Below are 18,162 nucleotides of genomic sequence, written 5' to 3' on the forward strand. Positions count from 1 at the left end.
TGGTACCTACTCGAAACGCTTTAGCGCACTGTACTTGTACTTTAAATTTGTCCTTCACAGCCCCTTGTTTGTTAGTACTCTTTCAGAGGCACAGCAAAAAACAAAGACAGCTGAAGTTTGAGTGTGACTTTGTTTCTGCAGGCGGTAGAACAACATAGAACTGAATGACAAACGATGCGGCTTTGACCTTTTTCCCGGTTTCTCGAGATTGAGGTGGGCTGTGTCAGGTCGTAGCATTAGACCCGACTGGTCTCCACCTCCACATTGAATCATATCACGAGCTTGTCCTTTTTGAGGTGAAGAATGGATGAGGCTTCCATTTTCAAGGGTCTCGTGGTGGCCTGAGGCAATTCACGCATGACCCAATCAGATGCATTTCAATGACAGTCTCAATAGCGATCGGCACTGTAATGAGACACTGTCGTATGGAATTTCTCTGATGGTTGACGTCGAGATATTCTGTGGCAGAGAGGTTAATTCTAGCAACTACAACAGCCTCAATTCACAATGTCTCGATCATTATCTGTAAGTAGTTACTGCCGTCAATATGCCCAAACTACCAGAGAGCTAATATTTGTGCTTTTTGTAGCAAAAGATTTACTCAGACGTCTTTGCGCGCTGGCCCAAGCAGGCTCTACGACCCGATCACCAACTCCAAGATGTCCTAGGCAAGGCCATTACCGAGCGATTCCAGAACTATAAGCCCTCCATGGAGCGCGAGGAGCTTCTCAAGGCGCGGGCGCTGCAGTTCCTTGCCCAGGACCGATACCACGATCGAGTACGTGCGACGATGTCATACAAGCCATGACGGAAGCTAATATTTGTACAGTTCAAGCTTAAGGGTCGATTGCTAGAGCCAAAGAGTCAGCCTACATACTTTGCGGATCTAGTAAGGGAGATTGACGAGGCGCCGAAGAGATCATGGTTTGAGAGATTGGGTAAGAGGTTGTCGGGTATGATTCGGTTCCAGTAAAGATGACGATAAACGAAATGCCGGACAAAACTACGGAAGGATAATGTTGGCATCTAACGTGTATATGTAAATTGTACTTGTACATTGTATCAAAAAAGCGATTCCCCCATTATATTGCCCGCTCTCCAACGCCTTTTGAACATTTATATACCAGCATGTTTTAGATGTACTTCTCCTCTGGATCTATCTTGGTGAACCACACCTGAATCTGCTCATACGCCGTAAAGACCAATCCTCCTGAAACAATCAATCTCGCCAATCGGGGTAGCGCTCCGCTCCAGAAGGTCAAGACACCCTCCTGCTTGAAGATAGTTGTCGCACACTTGAAGCTGTTTCCGTATGTCTTGTGCGCCTCGATACTCTGCATTCTCGTCTTGATAGTGTCGAGCGGCTGGGTGACGTACACGGTGATCAAACCGGCCAGACCACCAATTCCGAATGTTCCCACGACGCCAAGCTTCTCGCCTGGTGCTGTGTACGACTCGGCCATTTGCTTGAAGAAGGTGTAGGCGGTGAAACGGGTTGCGCTGTTGGCAGCTTGTCGGGCAGTCGTGGGGACGAAGCCTTGGAAAAAGCCTCGGAGACCGCGCTCGCGAGCGATGATGGGGACGGCGTGTAGGAACCCGCGCAATCGAGGTTTGGCAGATTTGCGGTCGTCGATGCTATGGCGGGTAAGCTTGGTTTGCGAAGTGATTGGGTTGGACTTGACTTACAGTGTGGTCTTGATGCTCTCGGTGGGAGTAACGGCGAGCAATGACTCTGTTACTCCAGCACCGAAACCAGCAATGACCGTTCGAGGTCCAGAGAGCTTGCCATTCTCGTCAGCCAGCAGCGCCTTGTACTGATCAAATGCCACGAATCCTATCCTCAGTTAGCCGCTTTGCCCTTGCGATGTAAACTCGGGAAATGGCATACGGATTCCAGCCTTAGCTGCGTTGCCAATGATCAGAGTGGTGCATCCAGCATACCACTGCTTTCCGAACGGAGGCCAAGGGAGCTTCTGACCCTCGGCTAACCGTCTGTTCAACTGTGACCTGGTCTTTGCGACTGCGCTCTAATCAGTCCCAGCCTATTCCAACGGTATCTCGGCAAACGTACATTCGGCAGGATAAGTGATAGCTAAACCTCAAGTTAGTCTCCCAGCTTCAGAGTCGCGTGAGTGTTCTGCGTACCAATCTCAATGGCACCAGCCGTTGAACCAGCGATGACGGATCGCAGAGGGCTGGGCTGCTTCTTCTTTTCTGCTGGCTGCGCTGTCGACGCCATTTTGCATTGACTTTTGGTGGTTGAACAGGAGCTCTTTTTTTATGGACGTGGGGGATTGAATGGATTTCGTCACTTTTACTGCTGTTTCGATTCACACGTGCGCCGATGTCGCTATAAAGTTTGGGGTCGGTTACTGTAGTGGGCTCGGTAGCGGATCGACGGCGGTTAGAGGTCGGCTATTGGAGGCTACAGCAATGAATGCATGCAATCGCAGTCACAAAGTTCATTGAAGGAAGTAATCATATGTTGAGTGAAAGGCCTAATTGCTTGAGATTTTGTTATTTGGCGGTCAATAGATTTAACCTCGTTTGGAACGGTCAAAATCTCAGCGCAGCATACCTAGCGCCAGGCGAGTTGCATGTAACCACGACAACTTCTCCGACCAAAGCACTGCACTTAGCCATGGATACATGCCTCACTCTACCCTGTATTAAGATCAATCTATGATAATATTTATTAAGTTGACATCCACATCAGAATGCAGCCTGCCGACGGTGAGGATTACTCTTTCCCTCATAGGTACATGCTGTTTGCAGGGTAGGTGATTGTTGCCAGATGGCCAATCTCACTTACACCAACTGTCTTGAATAGGCAACTCTTCCAAACCAGGCCTGTCGCTTCCCGCAGACATGAAGTACGCACCAACTAGACTTTCCAATGGTAAATCATTGAATGAAATGCCAATAGCTGTTTGATAAGAAAGAGGGCATAGCTGTTGACTGAATGTTTAATATTAAAGGCTGGGGATTTCCTCGTAGGGCATCGACCGCTTCCCAACCATCTACTGACTGCACGCTTTCTGACTGTTTTCCACATAATGATGCCCGCGAATTTCTACATTCGAAAAGAGCTTGAAGCCTTGAGCTCAGATGTTCCGCCCCGAGACATAGTCAGAAAGTTCCTTTCTCCGGGGATGACCTTTGAAGACGTTGCGCCTGCACACCCCTATCGAAGCCAGATCATGACCCCAAAATTCACGAAGGACAATCAGAGCGAGGAAGACCGACGGGAGGCAATAGAAAGAGCGAGGCTCTACAATGCATTTGCCGACTATCAATCCCCCTATGGCATACCTGTCAAAGTAAAGACTTATCACGCCGTCAATCCCTGGGATGATGTCTCGATTCTCCGGGTCCTCGAGGAAGCTTTTGTTAAGCTGTGCTCAGCAACGACTGAAGATCATGCGAAACATGAGATGATCCCTGTCCTTGGTGTCGAGTTTGTACGCGGCAATCGAAAATACCATGGAGTATACCGCTCTACCGGGCGTCGTTCCACATGGACGGTTTCTCTTGCAGGCTTGAAGGAGATCGGATTGGACCTGGAAAGTCTCGCCGCCACTATGGGAGATGCTCTCGCCATGATTATTTACAAGTGTGGGCTGACGTACGTTGGCTCATTCTTTTTCCGCCCCATGCCCATCGACAGCAATGAACACCCTGGCTCTTCTACGATCAGCCTCTATATCAGCTTGGTAAACTTCGAGATTATGGATGCGAAATTCCTTTATCCTCTTGCAATGAAGGCAATGCTGGGCTATTGGAAGCTGAACGTCCCTTCACCCAACGTGTCGCCATACTTGTGGAATCTATTCAAGATGGCGTTCATCAGTCGCGGCAACAGATACTGTTCTATTACGCTTGGGGTCACCCCTGAGGATATGATGCAACGATTTGAAAGAGTAGCGGAAATAGATAGTATTGTCAATTCAAGCCAGGTAGTTGACGATATCACAAATCTATGCATTCTCATATCTAAAGATGCTGAATATTCGATGCTTTACAAATGCCAAACAAACTCCACCAGATGCCTCATTCATATCTCATACTCATACCCATCGCTCTACTTCTTGCGTCCCCATTTCTGCTCTAACCCAGCCTTCCACTCCCCAAAACTCGCAACCTTCCCATTCCCAAGCAGAATCTCCCCTCTATGCAAAACCCTCTTTAACGGCGGTACACTGAACCACTTATGATCACTTCTACAGATCAAATCATCCCTATGATCACTCGTCTTATTTCCCTCACCCTTGATGACAGACATACACTTGGTATCGTACGTCTCCATACAGAACTCGCAGATAAAGTACTCATCCGAAGGAGGAATAAGGTCTAGGCACTGCGCGCAGTTTTGGCGCATGGTCTGAATTTCGGGGAGTTTGGGGTCCAGACGTTGAAGGACGGGTGAATCTTCGGGTGTGGAGGCGAGGATCTTGGGATCGACTTTGCGCATGGATTGGGCAAGGGCCACGGCGTTTTCGATGTCGTCGGCTGCGATGAAGAGCCCGAGGAGGTTATCAAGGGCGTATTCGTCGTTTGACACATCGTCGTCCGATAGAATATCTAAACTGTCGTTTATGAGAGCGCGGAGATCGCGGTCTGTGGAAGGGTTTCGACCGAGGAGGCGGTTGAAGAGGATCATGTAGATAGCCGCAATATTGACATCTGATCCGACCATTTCAATTGGCATATCATGGTTCTGGTGTCGGTTTTGCTTGTGTTTGATCTTCTCTAGCTCTTCAAGCCATTCGTCCGCTTCCTTTGTTCTGAGACCTGCGTGAAGAATGCGCTCTTTATATAGCGATGCGAGTTTCTGGAATGCGAGTGCGTAAGCTTGTCGTGTGGGAACATTGCCTCGGGGGCGGTAGCCGAGTTGTGTTATACCCTCGAAGAGATCGAGCGCAGCTTCAATGTCTCGACTGTATGTGTATGTCGCGCCGAGGGCTAGACGCAGATACAACGCCTTGAGAGGATCGCGTGTTGCGGTAGCGACGTCGATGGTGAACTGCAACCGATCGTACACGAACTCTGTCGCGCCGACTTTGCTGGCAGCTTTGGGAATCCAGTCGATAACAAGAGGTTTGTTATGAAACTCAAGCAGAAAGTCTACAAGACGAGTACGACTTTGCTCTGCGTCGGTGACTTGCTCGGACATTTGCTCGAGGAACTTGATGACAGCCTCATGACGGTTTTCTGTAGCCAAGAGCTCAAGATATCCAAGCTCTGGCTCAAAGTACTCCTTGCACTCCTTGCGATCGAGACCGACATCCTTGGCGCTTGTAATGGACTTGATAAAATACTCGAGTGCCTGGTCGACTTTGTTGAGTTCCTCGTAGCAGCACGCAATGAGGATGTGATCCTTGTACAAGCGCCATTTACAGCTCTTCAAAGCCTGCTCATCAAGCTTTCCACTATCAATGCTCTCGCGCTCAATAGTCTCACACTTAAGCGCTTGCTCTAGCGCTTCCTTGAAACGACCATCACACGACAGACAGTACGCAATGCGACCGCGCGTCTCGACGCTGTTATTATCGAGAACAAGGGCCCTATCGTAGTGTCCCAACGCCTTGGTGTGCATACCGTTGGTGAGGTACGTGCTTCCAAATCTCCTGTGCCAGTGAGCACTTTCTGGGATCTTCGCCCACTCAGATGCTTTGACGAGACGAGTGTCGATGGGGATCTCGGTCCAGTGTGTGTTGCAGTCTGACCAGGAGTATCCCTCTTGCATAAACGCAATTGACTGTACGATCTTGAAGCAGAAGAGTGTTGGGATGTATTTTTCGAACTTTTCGGATAACCAAGCGCGGGCGTATAGGTCGCCGATGGGTTTGAAGATGCCGGGCGATTCCTTGACGCTTTTGCTAGCCCACTCACGAGCTTCGGGGTTCAAAGAGGCAAGGACATCGGCATCGCCCATCCATCGTTTAAGACCCTTCATATTGGCGTCTGTAAGAACCTCGAGACCTTCGTCATTCTTCTCGTACATGAGTGTCCAATCAAGAATGATGTTATCGTCAGTTAGCATCTTGTACACATACTCGCCCAGAATCTTCTTCTCGGGCGCAGGGACCGTTGCGGGATCGAGCACGGCTAAATGTTCCTGCCAGTACCAAGCAGCATATTGCTTAATGGACTCGCGACCGCTAGGTCCAAGGCGATGTCTCTCGAAAGCAGACTTGTCGGTGAAGATAGAGAGACAGGTCTTCAAAATATGGATTCGCGAGACGAGGGGATCGAAGCCAATTCCCGAGCCGTACTTGGAGGAATTTTCTGTGCTGAAGAAGCCTTTGATGGAAGAGTGGAAGAAAGTAATCCAAGTATGTGTCTTGCTTGAACGAAAGTCCATGTCGCTCATAGGATCGAAAAGGTCAGAGTTAGCTGCCGGACTGACACCACGACCGGGACTTCCTCGCACAGGACTTAATGCATGCGTCGGACTGGCGCGTCGAAGAGGAGAAAGGTTTCGTGAAAGATCAGGAGTCCCGGTTTGACGACCAAAGATGGTAGGACTCTTTGGACTTCCACTTCTTCCAGAACCTGGTCTGCTCGCAGAACTTGAACGTCTTCCAGATCCTAGATCACCGTTTTTAATGCGCTGCTGCTTTTCGTGCTCACGGATAAGATCATCTGTCGTCAACCCATCCTCTCTCTCAAGCTCAAAAAAGCACGCATACTGTCCTCGAAGCGTCTCTTCAAGATGGAATGGCGGATCCCCAAAGCGCATGATCAGCACAGCCTCCAATTGCTCCAGCGACAAGACTTCCTCCGCGCACGCAGCCCATTGTAGCATCTCCTGCAGATCCCTCTTCTGTTCCTCATACAGCGCTTCAGAAAGATTCTTGAGCGTCTGCGCGATGATGCCGTTAATCTCCTTGGGATATGACTGCAGACTTGTAAGAATACTCTGCGGGTGTCGCTTGCGGCTAATATCCTCGATCATAAACTTGGCGAGGATGAAGAGCCCATCTGCTTGTTTGACCATCGCGTCGATGATCTTTTGACGGAAGTCGGGTGGTGTGCGGCTGAGGTTGCGGAGATGCCAGACGCTGTCTTCTATGTAGAGCTTTACGTCTTCTGCGTTGCGATCGGGCGTCACGTGGAGGGTTGTTATGACTTGACTGCCACGATTAGCAGGATCGAGAGTGTATGTCACCGTCTCAGTCAAGTATGTCCTTCCAATAAGAGCAACTTGGATAGTGACGTGTTTCGGTCTTCGAACAGATTCATCATCTGAGCCCATCTGTTCGAGTAATTCTTCCACGCCTGCAGAGTCCGCTTCGTCAATACCGTCGAGGAAGATGTAGATGGTCTTCGCTTGTGCTTCCTGCTGGAAGGGCTCGACGAAGAGCTTGCGGTATGCACTGGGGATTGTGCGAATCTCATCGATGCTGTGTACGTTTTTGAGGAGCTGTTTTGCGTAGAAAGGATCGCTTTCGCTGAGCTGGTATGCGACGTCGCGTAAAGCTTGGAGAACTGAACGGGTTTCTGGGTTGTTGTCGCGGAAGTAGAAGTATGCCAGGCGAGGGATTCTCTCTGAACCCCATGAGATGAGACGAGTGGTGAGATATGACTTTCCGGTACCTGTTCCAGTGTAAGTGTTTGTCAGTAAGTTGAGCGACAGTACATACCTGCTGCGCCTGTTATCCAGAGAAAGTTGGTCTTGTTATCCATCCACGCTCTGAATCCACCATCTGTCAAGATCCAGTCTCCAGTCGACTCGGCTCTCGACTTATTGAACATATTAAAAAAGTCCACCGGAAAAGGCGAAGGATCGAGTATCTCCTTCAGCTTGTCCTGATGCGCCGCAATCGTACGTTCCCGTCCCTCTGAGCGTATCTGCATCATGGTCTGGTTCATCTCCTCCAGCTTGCTCTGCATATTCTCCGTCGTGACATTGAGCTTGCTCACACCTCCATACGTATCAGCAAGAACCTGTCTCTCTTCTCCAATGTTGAGAGCCTTGAGATTGTCCAGTGCTTCCTGCACGGGCGTGCCTTTGCCAAAGAGGGTTCTGAAGTACGCCTTGAAGCGACCGCGACGAATCTCTTTGGCTGCTAGGACAAAAACTTCAAAAAGCTGTGCTAGAATTGTAACAACTTTATTTCGTAGTGCACTTCCCATGCGATATTGCACGTAGACATCTAATCGTGAAGTAAAGTCCTAGGCATTGCGTTAGTAACGATCTCCTCACAAGCGGGGTTCATATTTCACTCACCTTCAACAGCTCAAACAGCTCGACGATAGTATCATAAGCAGACGAAACATCGCGCGCAGCACTAATAAGATACGTAACGGCTCCAAAGATGCCCTCGGCCGGCGCAAAGGTCTCAGCTGCAGCGCCACTCACGATTTGCCCAATGGTCTCTACTGGGTCAAGACAGGCAGCAAGAGCGCTAAAGATAGACTGACGCTTCTCGCGAAACTTTGCGAATTGCTCATTTTGCTTGTCGACTTGGGATATGAGGTCTTTGACGTTACTTATGGGCGGGTTGAGGAAGTCTTTGAGGGTGCGTTTGGACGAGTCTGAGTACAATTTGCTTGCGTCGTCGAGAATCTGTGCGAATTGGGCTTCTGCGGTTTTATCTTTGCGGACCGCCATGATGATAGACGGTCCACAGATGTGTATGAGAAATAGATGAAGAGAGGAAAAAGATGGGAAATAGGTAGAGTTTATTAACAAAAACACTTGGTGTTTCAGAAACTAGGCTGTGATGTCTGGCAGCCTTGACGCTAGGTGTGACTCTTTGACTGGTGGAGACTGAAGCTCAGAGCAAATGATCAGTCGAGTTCCAGAAGCAAAGAAGATAGAAGAATAAACCCCTGTAATTTGGTTGGAAATAAACAGGACTGGCTTGACTGTCGCACTCCATACTCGGTCGGTAACTTATTGCTTACTGCATTTATACCATGCCTCTGTTGGTTAAGGCTGTAGGGCGATCTATGGGGCTTTTCGCACAGCACAAGATGGTTACGAACAAAAAAGGCTGAGTAGCACAACTCGGACTTCTGTAGTAATTGTAAATAGATTCTGGTCATATATGATTAATAGCATTTGCGTAAGCCACCAAACGTCGTAGTCATAACGAGAGGCGTTCAGTTGATTAGGGGTTGGGTTTCACCGCACGTCCTGTAAATCCCCCCCCACAGTTGGTGGCTGTAGCGACAACGTGACCAACGGTTTAGCCTTGATGGAATGCCGTTAGTTGTCGATCTTTTGACGATTAGGCAGCTGACAATTATACGTAATCTATTCGTTTACATCCTTTGAGAGGCAATAAAAACAAGAGTCATAGAATAAAGCCTTCTTTATACATTTGTGTTCCGGGTTGAGTTTACGAGGCTGCCCAACTTCTATCCATCTCAAGTGGATATATTCGCTAGCATAGCCTTCAGGCGGCTCGGGCCGTTACTCTCACCCGTGAGGACATATTGGTGTTTTGGTCGACGGATTTGACATTTCAATTGGCGTTCTCCTGCTTCGAAACTAAAATAACATGTTGGAAAATTGATGTACTCGCACCCTCGCCTCAACATTCTGTATCTCAGAGACTATCCAGAACAGAGACAACAAGACTCTCAGCATTCTCCTCCTTCACACCAAGCGACCCAGAATCCGACTCCTCCCACGACGGGGCAACAAGACAGGGCGTCTTTGCCCCATTATACAATTGAGCAACAGCCAAATCCAGAATCCACCCGCCCTCGCTCTTCTCCTTCTTCTGCCTTGCTCCATCAATGAGCTCCTGAGTAGTTCGTCTCTCAATTCCCCATTCCTTTCCTGTTCCTTTCCGAAAGGCCTCCAATAAGTCGTTCTGGCAAGTCTTGATTGACATGACCTTGACAGTACGGTTCGCCGTCTCGACTGGGTTCTGAAAAATGCCAACTACAGACTGTCCAATGCCTTGTAGTGTAGTCCCTGTGAAATGTTCCCTTCCTTCATCGTAGATGATGGCGGACTGGTTCTTGATATCAAAACCCATGGTAGGAAAGCGTTTGAGGGCCCAGTCAATGGGGTTGCCAGTTGCAATGCTGGTCCAAGTGAAACCTGGGTTTGCAGCTGCATGTTTCTCTGCCTGCTCGAAACCAACAGCTCGTTGAGCACGCACTGGGTCAAACTCAGGAAAGCTTTCAAAGTCGGGACCCCAGCCGAAATCGGCTACGATGAATCGTGATACACCAGCTGCTTCAGCGGCGTCGATCATAGTTCCTTGGAGAGGAATACCGGCCGGTCCGACGGCGCATATAGCTGCATCTTGTCCAGTCAAAGCCTTGGTAAGAGACTCGAGATTGTACTCTGTTCTGACAACAGGGATGTTGTCCGGAAATGTAGATTTAGATTCAGTGCGTGTGATGATGGTAACATCGAAACCAGCTTGTATGAGAGCAGAAGTGATAGGTGTGCCGAAGTTGCCAGAGGCCTGGAAACGTTAGTAAGTAGAGGGTACTTGAGCCGGGGTGTCTTACACCAAAGATAGCGACTTTAGTAATTTGAGTGGTAGACATTGTGCTTTAGTGGTGGTAGTGATGTGTGTAAGTCAATGTTTCTTTGGGTGAGATTGTCTCGATTGGGTTGACTTTATGGACGGGTCGCCCCACCAGGCGGAATTCCGCCAGCTAAGATGAGACTAGCAACGACTTATACCAGACTACAATCGAAAATGCTATAGAAATATAGAAAGATTATACACATCGAGTACAAGAATGTCATACAAAGTCCTACTCCAATGCTTTCCTTCCATAAATAGAGTAGCTAGCAATGTTAATAATGTTCACTCGCAAGTTATACACGAAGAAAACTTACATAGGCCAATAAGCATGAGTATTCTTGTCTGCCATTACCTTTCTCTGATCAACCAAGAACAGAGTAACCTCCTCAGGCGTCCATCCATGAGCTCTCGTCATCGGAGCCATACTGAACGCCTCCAACCCACTAGCCATATTGACATAACACCACTCTCCCAACAGCTTAGCCTTCTTGTCCTTGGGCCATCCGTTGATAGGCCATTTGAACATCTTGACCTCGACATCTACAAATCCAACTTCTCTCATGATATCAGCGAGAGGGGGAATATCTTGGTACGGACGGCCGAACTTGATGGAAGCTTCTGTTAGGAGACGTAGGGATTTGAGCATAATGTTGTCCGGCTGGAGGGTATCGTCGTCGGATTTCATGTTTAGGTCTGCTTCTTGGATTTCCATGTAGCCGCCTGGTGCGAGATTGCTGGAGAAGTTAGAAGTGGTCGGTTTAGTGATCGGAGACTTACGCGTGGCATTTGGTGAGGAAGTCGGTCCAGCTTGCAAGAGCAGAGGACATGAAGCGGCTGTGTATGTAGTCGAATGGTTGAGAATAGGTCCAGTCGTCTTCGATATCTTCAATCACGAAACTGAGATTAGGAGGAACGCTGATCTTTTTAGTACAGGAAGGATAAAATCAGAGGCTAGGAGCATACAAAGCTGGCTGGATGGGAGATAGATCAACACCGATCACCTGAGAGATTCATCTTAGTAGCAATTAATTCGGAGTTCAAGAGACGAGGTACCTGAGCCTCAGGGTGTTCATCGGCGTAGTCAACAGCCCAGATTCCCGTACCCGTACCGACATCTAGTACACGTTTGACTTTGGAATCGGGATCATTTGGTGGAGCGAGGCCGAGTTTGTCGTCGAGAGTGAGAAGGAAGAGATTGTGCTGGAGGTCTGTGAGAGAATCAGCTTGTATGCTCTGATAAATAGATTATGTCTTACCTAGTCTTTCGTTCTCTGCCTCGTCGTTAGGAAGAACGTATTCTTGTACGCATCATTAGTATATGACGAGGACTCAAATTCGAGATATGAGATTGCCTTACTCCCATCCTTGTAGGCATGGTACGTTCTACCATTCTCACGACGGTAGTTCAGGATTGAGCTCGAGATACTTGCAGTAGACGAGGAAATGTCCTGAAATCCATGAGTCACCACAGACAATTAGGGGAGTGAGTGACATTCTTACCTCTCCGAGAGAAGAATCAGTATCATCAGCCTGTGCTTGTCAGATCATATTCCAAATTCGCAGGATGACAACATACCGACCCATCAGGGATAATGGCCGCCGGAGGAGCTTCGTATGTTTGAGCCATTTTTAAAACAGATGTTCAAAGAAGTCAGTTCCTAATGAAGTTTTCGAAGAGTAATCATGCCAGAAACTTCACCACTTTATATGTTGGCCCTCCCCGGTCTCGGTAAACTGTTGGTTGCACTGTACTTCCAAACGTGGATTTATCCGTTGTACCGCCGCTCCATTTTAGAAGAATCTGGCGATTTATACACCAATTACAACTTTGTGCAACTCCAAACAAATGAGTGTTCATGCTGGACCTCGTATGTGTTGGTTTGGAGTTGACATGTCATACTACGCCGCAGAGGCTTCGACATGATATGAGGGTCAAGGCCGCGTAGATCCTGGAAAACATCTGACGGTTCTTTGTCCCGCTTGCCGAGCTTCAAGTGAGATCTTTAATCTGACATCCATCCTACTGTTTCTGAGTGCCGTTGTTTAGTGAAGGAAGGTATGTAGTGTGCTCACTTGCCCCATCCCATGCAACTCATCCGCGGATAATTTCTGTCAAAAAGCCAAAATATAGTACATTAAACATTTGTCCATATCAACTGATCAGAAAACGTTCCCGTCCGTTACTTCCACCTCTGATATCACAAAAATAAAGATGCAGATAAGCTTAAGGAGAAGGCGTGGGAGTAACGGTCGCTTGCCCAGTGTAAACCACGTGGGAGCGCCACCAACGGCGCAACACCACGAAATACCACAACGAACAAAAAATTGGTTTGAAAGCAAAAGGATAACTGCACTGTGAAGCGCTGTGTAATGCGTAATCTGGGAATCGAACCCAGGGCTCCCCGATGGCAACGGAGAATTTTACCACTAAACCAATTACGCGGTTACTGATTGTTGAAGACTGACCTCCGTATTGAAGTACAAGAAGTATGCAGCGTTTGGAATGTGGCGATGAGTTATCTATCATTTCACTAGGTGCTTTCTTGAACATGGCGGAATGTGTCCCCAGAAACGAAGAGCATGTGGCTAACTTTAGTCCTAAGTTTAGAGTTCATCACAACGGTCACCAAAGTTAAATGCGTATACGAACCAGTCTCAACGTCCGAAGGGTGGAGTAAACTTAAGCAAGCCAGCGTAAAAGGACGTTCACAATGGGGGTCAATTGATTCCCCCACGATTCTGTCATCGAGAGTTTGGGGTGTCTAACCAATCCTGAACTATCGCATCCTTCAGACTCCACGCTAGCTTTCGTCAAACGATCCCTCCCCCAAAGCTCAAAGGGACATTATATGACCTGGACCTGCAGTATCAGTCTCACTTTAACGGTCACCCTGCAACTTACTTGTTGAAATCATGGCCTCAGATAACTCCACCATTACTTTCACAAACCCCGTCATCAGGGGCTTCAACCCAGACCCCACCATCTGCGTGGTTCCAGCTATGGATTCTGCGCCAACAACATTTTTTCTCAGCACTTCGACTTTTGAGTTCTTTCCAGGCTGCGCGATTTATACATCTACCAACTTGATCGATTGGAAACTCATTGGTCACGCTCTGACTCGTCGGAGTCAGATCGATTTGCGTACTGTTGAGCCGGGTGCTGGAAGTTGGGCAAGCACTTTGAGATATAGACCAGAGGAAAAGAGGTGGTATTTGGCCAATGGGTTATTCCACAGATATCGACCTACAATTGATGTTAGTTTGTCTACGGGGCATTGGGCTTGAAACTAATGTTGACGTAAGGAACGTATCTTCCCTCGGGGCTTCTATGTATGGACTGATAATATTTGGGATGATAATGCCTGGTCCGACCCGGTTTACTTTGATAACCCGGGCTTTGACCAAGATGTAAGCGTCCTTTGCATCCACTTGCTCATGTTACTGACGGCAATCAGCTATTCTGGGATGACGATGGAAAGGTTTATCTATCCACAACAATGCGCATCGCCTGGCGCGACCCAAACTCGAAACAGAAGGACTTTGCAATCTACATCTCCGAGATAGATATCTCAACAGGCCGGACACTCACCCCACCAAAGGTTATCCGGGAGTCTCCCTATGGCCTCGCAGAAGGATCACATATCATTAAACGTGGAGACTGGTACTACCTCTTGACTGCCGAGGGAGGCACAGAGCTAGGCCATCAGGAATGGATACTCCGCAGCAAAGATGGCCCGTATGGTCCTTGGGAGAGTCAGGGTAAACCGCTATGGTATAATGGACCCGATGAAGAGGTTCAGAGAACAGGGCATGTTGATGTTTTCCAGGATGGGGAGGGGGACTGGTGGTCTGTTTTGCTAGGCGTGAGGCCGGTCAAGCATAATGGAGCCTTTTTGGAACCTCACTTAGGTATGGTAAGCTGACCCAATCGGTGAATTCGTGCTGATTCTACTAGGTCGAGAGACCTTTCTTGTCAAGGTTGAATGGGAAGACGACTGGCCTATTTTCAACGACGGTAACAACATCTCGTTGACGACCGCAGGACGAGACATTGTCAAGAGCGCCTCAAATCAAGGTCCACAGATATGGAAGGCTGATCTCCAGCGAGATACCCTCGAACTAGGATGGTATCAGAAGGGTATGTTCTTACACGGAGTCAGACATTGGCATTATTGACAAATTCCAGGAACACCTACCAAGCAAAGTTACAGTCTTACAGAACGACCTGGCGCTTTGAGACTTTATGGAAATTGCTACGACTTGACAAGCCCCGAGGCTCCAACCATGCTTCTTAGAAAGCAGACTTCGTACAACCAGATTTTTAGAGCCAAGATGAAGTTTAACCCTACGGTTCGAGGGTATGAAGCTGGTGTTGTTCTTTGGTGGAGTCAATACTCCTACGCTTCTCTCGGAGTCGTCGCCTTGCTTGGTGACAATGGCACGTTAGTCCCGAAGATATCTTACAAGGGCACGACCGGAAAAGCTGGAGAATTCAAGGTGATTGAGCCACAGCCCGTTTGCAGTAACTCTACTGACGTTGTGACAGACGTCCACTACAGATTTGGAGGGAGGTCTAGGTAGCACTGTCGACTTATGTATTCGCGCCTATTTGACCCAGTACGAGCTTTCAATCGAGTCAGAAGGAAGGCAATCGGAGGTCTTTACTGTAGAGACAAGTGCTTTGACGGTCATGCCTCGTTTTGGAGGATGTTTTGCTGGTGTCATGTTTGGAATTTACTCGTGCGGAAAGAACCAGCCTGTGTTGGACCCAGCCGACTTTTGGGACATCAGTACTGAGGAGCTTGAAGCATAATCGTTGCAGCAGGAATAATGAGAAAAGATGGAGAAAGTTCACTACATTTGGCACTTACTATCCGATGTCAAGAGTGAGGGTTCGTAAGCATGGTAGCCACCCTACACTAGCCGAATCATTGAGTAGTAAAAAATAAAAGAAAAAAGGTAAGACCCATTCAAAAAGAGAAAATGCAAAAAATGATTCGCCTGTGTAACACAGGTGGCGGATCTCTCCCGCCGGGAATTGAACCCGGGTCTCAAGCGTGACAAGCTTGCATACTGACCACTATACTACGGAAGATGAAACGGCTGAAGCCGCTTGTAGTGAGTGTTTGTTGGAGGGAGCAGCGCTATACTAGTAGATATCCCTATTCGATGCACCAAGTCCAAAGCGTCTGCAGCGACCGTGACTTCGTCACACCTCAGTCCCCGCAGGGCCATCTCTGATCTCGTTTCTTTTTCTATCTTTGCATTAGCACTACCATAAACACTTGGTGTTTCAGTTTTACTACGTATCTTGATTGACGTCATCGTCTTGTGTATCAATGTCGTGGTAAATGTGCCCCTCAGTCCAAAGAATTGAAGCTGAAAGCATCCTCAGGGTATCAGAAGAATTGGCCCTCAAGAACAGAAGAGACGAGATAGCTTGGTCACTATATACTGGATTATGTCAGCAATTAGACGTCTTTATTATGGTAGCCTAAGCTCTAGAGGATAACTCTTCTGACACCCACCTGGCTATCAATCTCAATCCAGATGGAAAATACCAGTATCGCCATCATCGGCGCAGGTACATTAACCTCGATTATGCCCCCAGCAGGAGAACTAACCATTGCCCATAGGTCCAGCAGGCCTCGTCGCTCTCAAGAACCTGCGAGAACAAGGCTTCGATGCACTCATCTTTGAACGCCGCCCATCAGTCGGAGGTCTTTGGTCATACAGCGAGAACCCCGAGTACACGACAGCCCTCGACGACACAACTGTCAATGTGAGCAAGTTTGTAGTAAGTGATGAATATCACGATATGGCATCAAGGCTGACCTCGCGTGTGCAGTCTAGCTTTAGCGACTTTCCGATGCCCGACCGTCGGTGAACAAAACAGCCATGGTGTTGGAATGCATGTACTAACGACTCACAGATTATCCGGATTTCCCTTCACGGCGTCAAATTCAGGTGTATTTCGAAGCATATATCAATCATTTCGACCTTCAAAGGTATATACGATTCCGGGTCACCGTGCACAAAGTCCTGCGGAACTCTTCGAACTCTGCTTGGGACGTTTACTCTGCAGGCCCCAATGAAGAATCGGTGCTCCCCTTCCATAAAGTCGTCTTTGCAAACGGTTGCGAGACCATACCTGTTTGGCCGTCTATACAAAGACGTGAAGAATTTAAAGGCACCGTGATGCATGCTCAAGAATATCGAGAGTGAGCACAGCCTTATCGAGTAGCTGCCTTTTGCTAACGTTTTGCGAAGCTACAAGAAGCATGGCCTGCAAGGAAAGAGGGTAATGGTTGTCGGCATAGGCAACACAGGCTGCGAAATCGCCTTGAGTCTCTGCAAACACGCATCGAAAACCTACCTGGCCTATCGCCGTGGTAGAATCCTGGTATCCCGATATGATGACAAAGGTGTCCCCATGGACAGCCAGATCCCATGGCCAATGCTGTGTCTGACCTACATCTTATCTTACTACATCCCGGGAATAATGAAATGGCTCGTTGATAAGTTCATGACCAACAAAATGATTCACGATGCTGCGAAACACGGTCCAAACCTCGAAAATACGTCTAAAAAGCAGAGACTGAGAGTAGCAGAGCATAGGGTTCGTGAGGACTGGCGTCTTGTTCCTTGCCCAAGTATGGCTCACAGAAATCCCGCTGTTCAAGAAGACATCTTCCCTGCATTCTACAACGACGACATCATACCAGTTCAAGGCTTTGTGGACTTTGCTGGCGCGAAAACGGTGTTACTGGCAGACCATACTACCGTCGAGGTCGATATGGTTATCTTCGCTACCGGCTATCGACATGGCTTTTCGCTTATGCCAGAGCTTGAAATGGATGGCGCGGCTGGTGTTGAGCTGAAGACAGCCAGCAAGATAGAACAGCACGAAGTTTCTGAAGATAAGACACAGCAGCCAGCGCTGCCCAGGCTTTATCAGATGATATTCCCACCCAAGCATGCCTCTTCAGTGGCATTTATAAGCTGGATGGCTCCTCAAGCGAACGTCTGGTGTGTTTGTGAACTTGCTTCCATGGCGATCGCTCAAGCATGGGTTGCAGACTGCACCCGGGGACGAGAACCACAAAATCTCCAACCTCCTTCACTTTTGCCATCTGAAAAAGTGATGGAAAACGAGGTCGACTCATACCACACCTGGTGGCGCAAAGAGTGGGCTACTGACCATTCCATACTACACGGATACGTAAGAGCATACGGTTTCTACCGATTTCTTCACAAAACAGCAGGAACTGGCCTAGACGCGTACCTAGATAAATACGCTATCCTGAATGGCTTACGGCTTTACAAAGATGACTCCGACCTTTGGAAGTGGCTGTGTAGAGGACCAACAACTAGCCTTTCGTGGAGATTGTTCGATACAAATCCTGAAGGCATTCCTGGTCATGGAAGGAAGGTTTGGGAAGGTTCCAGAGATGCACTTCAAAAGAATGTAAGTTGGAATTTTCTTGGGGCTTGGTAGGGAGCTAATAAACTAATAGTATGAGGAGTTTGAAAGATTTCAAAAGGCAAAGGCGAAGAATGACTGAAGTCTGCCAGCTGCCCGGCCCAGATTCGAAAGGGTTGTTCTTCGATGTCTTCAAAATGCCATTACGTATCACGAGAAAAACAGTACAATTCA

The 18,162-nt window shown here is 48.2% G+C and overlaps 8 protein-coding genes across 8 annotated transcripts; 4 read left to right on the forward strand and 4 right to left on the reverse strand.

Annotated features, from left to right (window-relative positions):
• Window positions 1-507: 507 nt before the first annotated feature.
• FIESC28_05692 (uncharacterized protein) lies at window positions 508-973 on the forward strand (the record flags this gene model as incomplete). The annotated part of the gene is made up of 3 exons (XM_031159837.1): window positions 508-525; window positions 590-778; window positions 830-973. 3 exons carry the CDS (start codon window positions 508-510, stop codon window positions 971-973), a joined length of 351 nt encoding a protein of 116 aa, XP_031016152.1.
• Window positions 974-1,133: 160 nt separating this feature from the next.
• Window positions 1,134-2,239, reverse strand: FIESC28_05693 (uncharacterized protein; the record flags this gene model as incomplete). Its single annotated transcript, XM_031159838.1, has 5 exons — window positions 1,134-1,635; window positions 1,687-1,834; window positions 1,889-2,020; window positions 2,072-2,092; window positions 2,146-2,239. The coding sequence occupies 5 exons, from the start codon at window positions 2,237-2,239 to the stop codon at window positions 1,134-1,136; spliced, it is 897 nt and encodes a 298-aa protein (XP_031016153.1).
• An 817-nt stretch (window positions 2,240-3,056) lies between these two features.
• FIESC28_05694 (uncharacterized protein) lies at window positions 3,057-3,895 on the forward strand (the record flags this gene model as incomplete). The annotated part of the gene is made up of 2 exons (XM_031159839.1): window positions 3,057-3,806; window positions 3,863-3,895. 2 exons carry the CDS (start codon window positions 3,057-3,059, stop codon window positions 3,893-3,895), a joined length of 783 nt encoding a protein of 260 aa, XP_031016154.1.
• A 186-nt stretch (window positions 3,896-4,081) lies between these two features.
• FIESC28_05695 (uncharacterized protein) lies at window positions 4,082-8,617 on the reverse strand (the record flags this gene model as incomplete). Its single annotated transcript, XM_031159840.1, has 3 exons — window positions 4,082-7,599; window positions 7,647-8,178; window positions 8,234-8,617. 3 exons carry the CDS (start codon window positions 8,615-8,617, stop codon window positions 4,082-4,084), a joined length of 4,434 nt encoding a protein of 1,477 aa, XP_031016155.1.
• A 943-nt stretch (window positions 8,618-9,560) lies between these two features.
• On the reverse strand, window positions 9,561-10,521 carry FIESC28_05696 (uncharacterized protein; the record flags this gene model as incomplete). Its single annotated transcript, XM_031159841.1, has 2 exons — window positions 9,561-10,436; window positions 10,483-10,521. 2 exons carry the CDS (start codon window positions 10,519-10,521, stop codon window positions 9,561-9,563), a joined length of 915 nt encoding a protein of 304 aa, XP_031016156.1.
• A 213-nt stretch (window positions 10,522-10,734) lies between these two features.
• Window positions 10,735-12,132, reverse strand: FIESC28_05697 (uncharacterized protein; the record flags this gene model as incomplete). The annotated part of the gene is made up of 9 exons (XM_031159842.1): window positions 10,735-10,768; window positions 10,820-11,239; window positions 11,283-11,420; window positions 11,469-11,506; window positions 11,559-11,713; window positions 11,762-11,803; window positions 11,863-11,953; window positions 12,006-12,035; window positions 12,082-12,132. The coding sequence occupies 9 exons, from the start codon at window positions 12,130-12,132 to the stop codon at window positions 10,735-10,737; spliced, it is 999 nt and encodes a 332-aa protein (XP_031016157.1).
• Window positions 12,133-13,418: 1,286 nt separating this feature from the next.
• FIESC28_05698 (uncharacterized protein) lies at window positions 13,419-15,318 on the forward strand (the record flags this gene model as incomplete). The annotated part of the gene is made up of 6 exons (XM_031159843.1): window positions 13,419-13,760; window positions 13,809-13,913; window positions 13,961-14,414; window positions 14,461-14,643; window positions 14,692-15,002; window positions 15,052-15,318. The coding sequence occupies 6 exons, from the start codon at window positions 13,419-13,421 to the stop codon at window positions 15,316-15,318; spliced, it is 1,662 nt and encodes a 553-aa protein (XP_031016158.1).
• Window positions 15,319-16,055: 737 nt separating this feature from the next.
• On the forward strand, window positions 16,056-18,070 carry FIESC28_05699 (uncharacterized protein; the record flags this gene model as incomplete). Its single annotated transcript, XM_031159844.1, has 6 exons — window positions 16,056-16,089; window positions 16,142-16,302; window positions 16,354-16,384; window positions 16,438-16,726; window positions 16,776-17,973; window positions 18,023-18,070. 6 exons carry the CDS (start codon window positions 16,056-16,058, stop codon window positions 18,068-18,070), a joined length of 1,761 nt encoding a protein of 586 aa, XP_031016159.1.
• Window positions 18,071-18,162: the final 92 nt, after the last annotated feature.

This window comes from Fusarium coffeatum (genome assembly GCF_003316985.1).
Source record: "Fusarium coffeatum strain FIESC_28 chromosome Unknown BRIP53273_contig_122, whole genome shotgun sequence".
Lineage (NCBI taxonomy): Eukaryota > Fungi > Ascomycota > Sordariomycetes > Hypocreales > Nectriaceae > Fusarium > Fusarium coffeatum.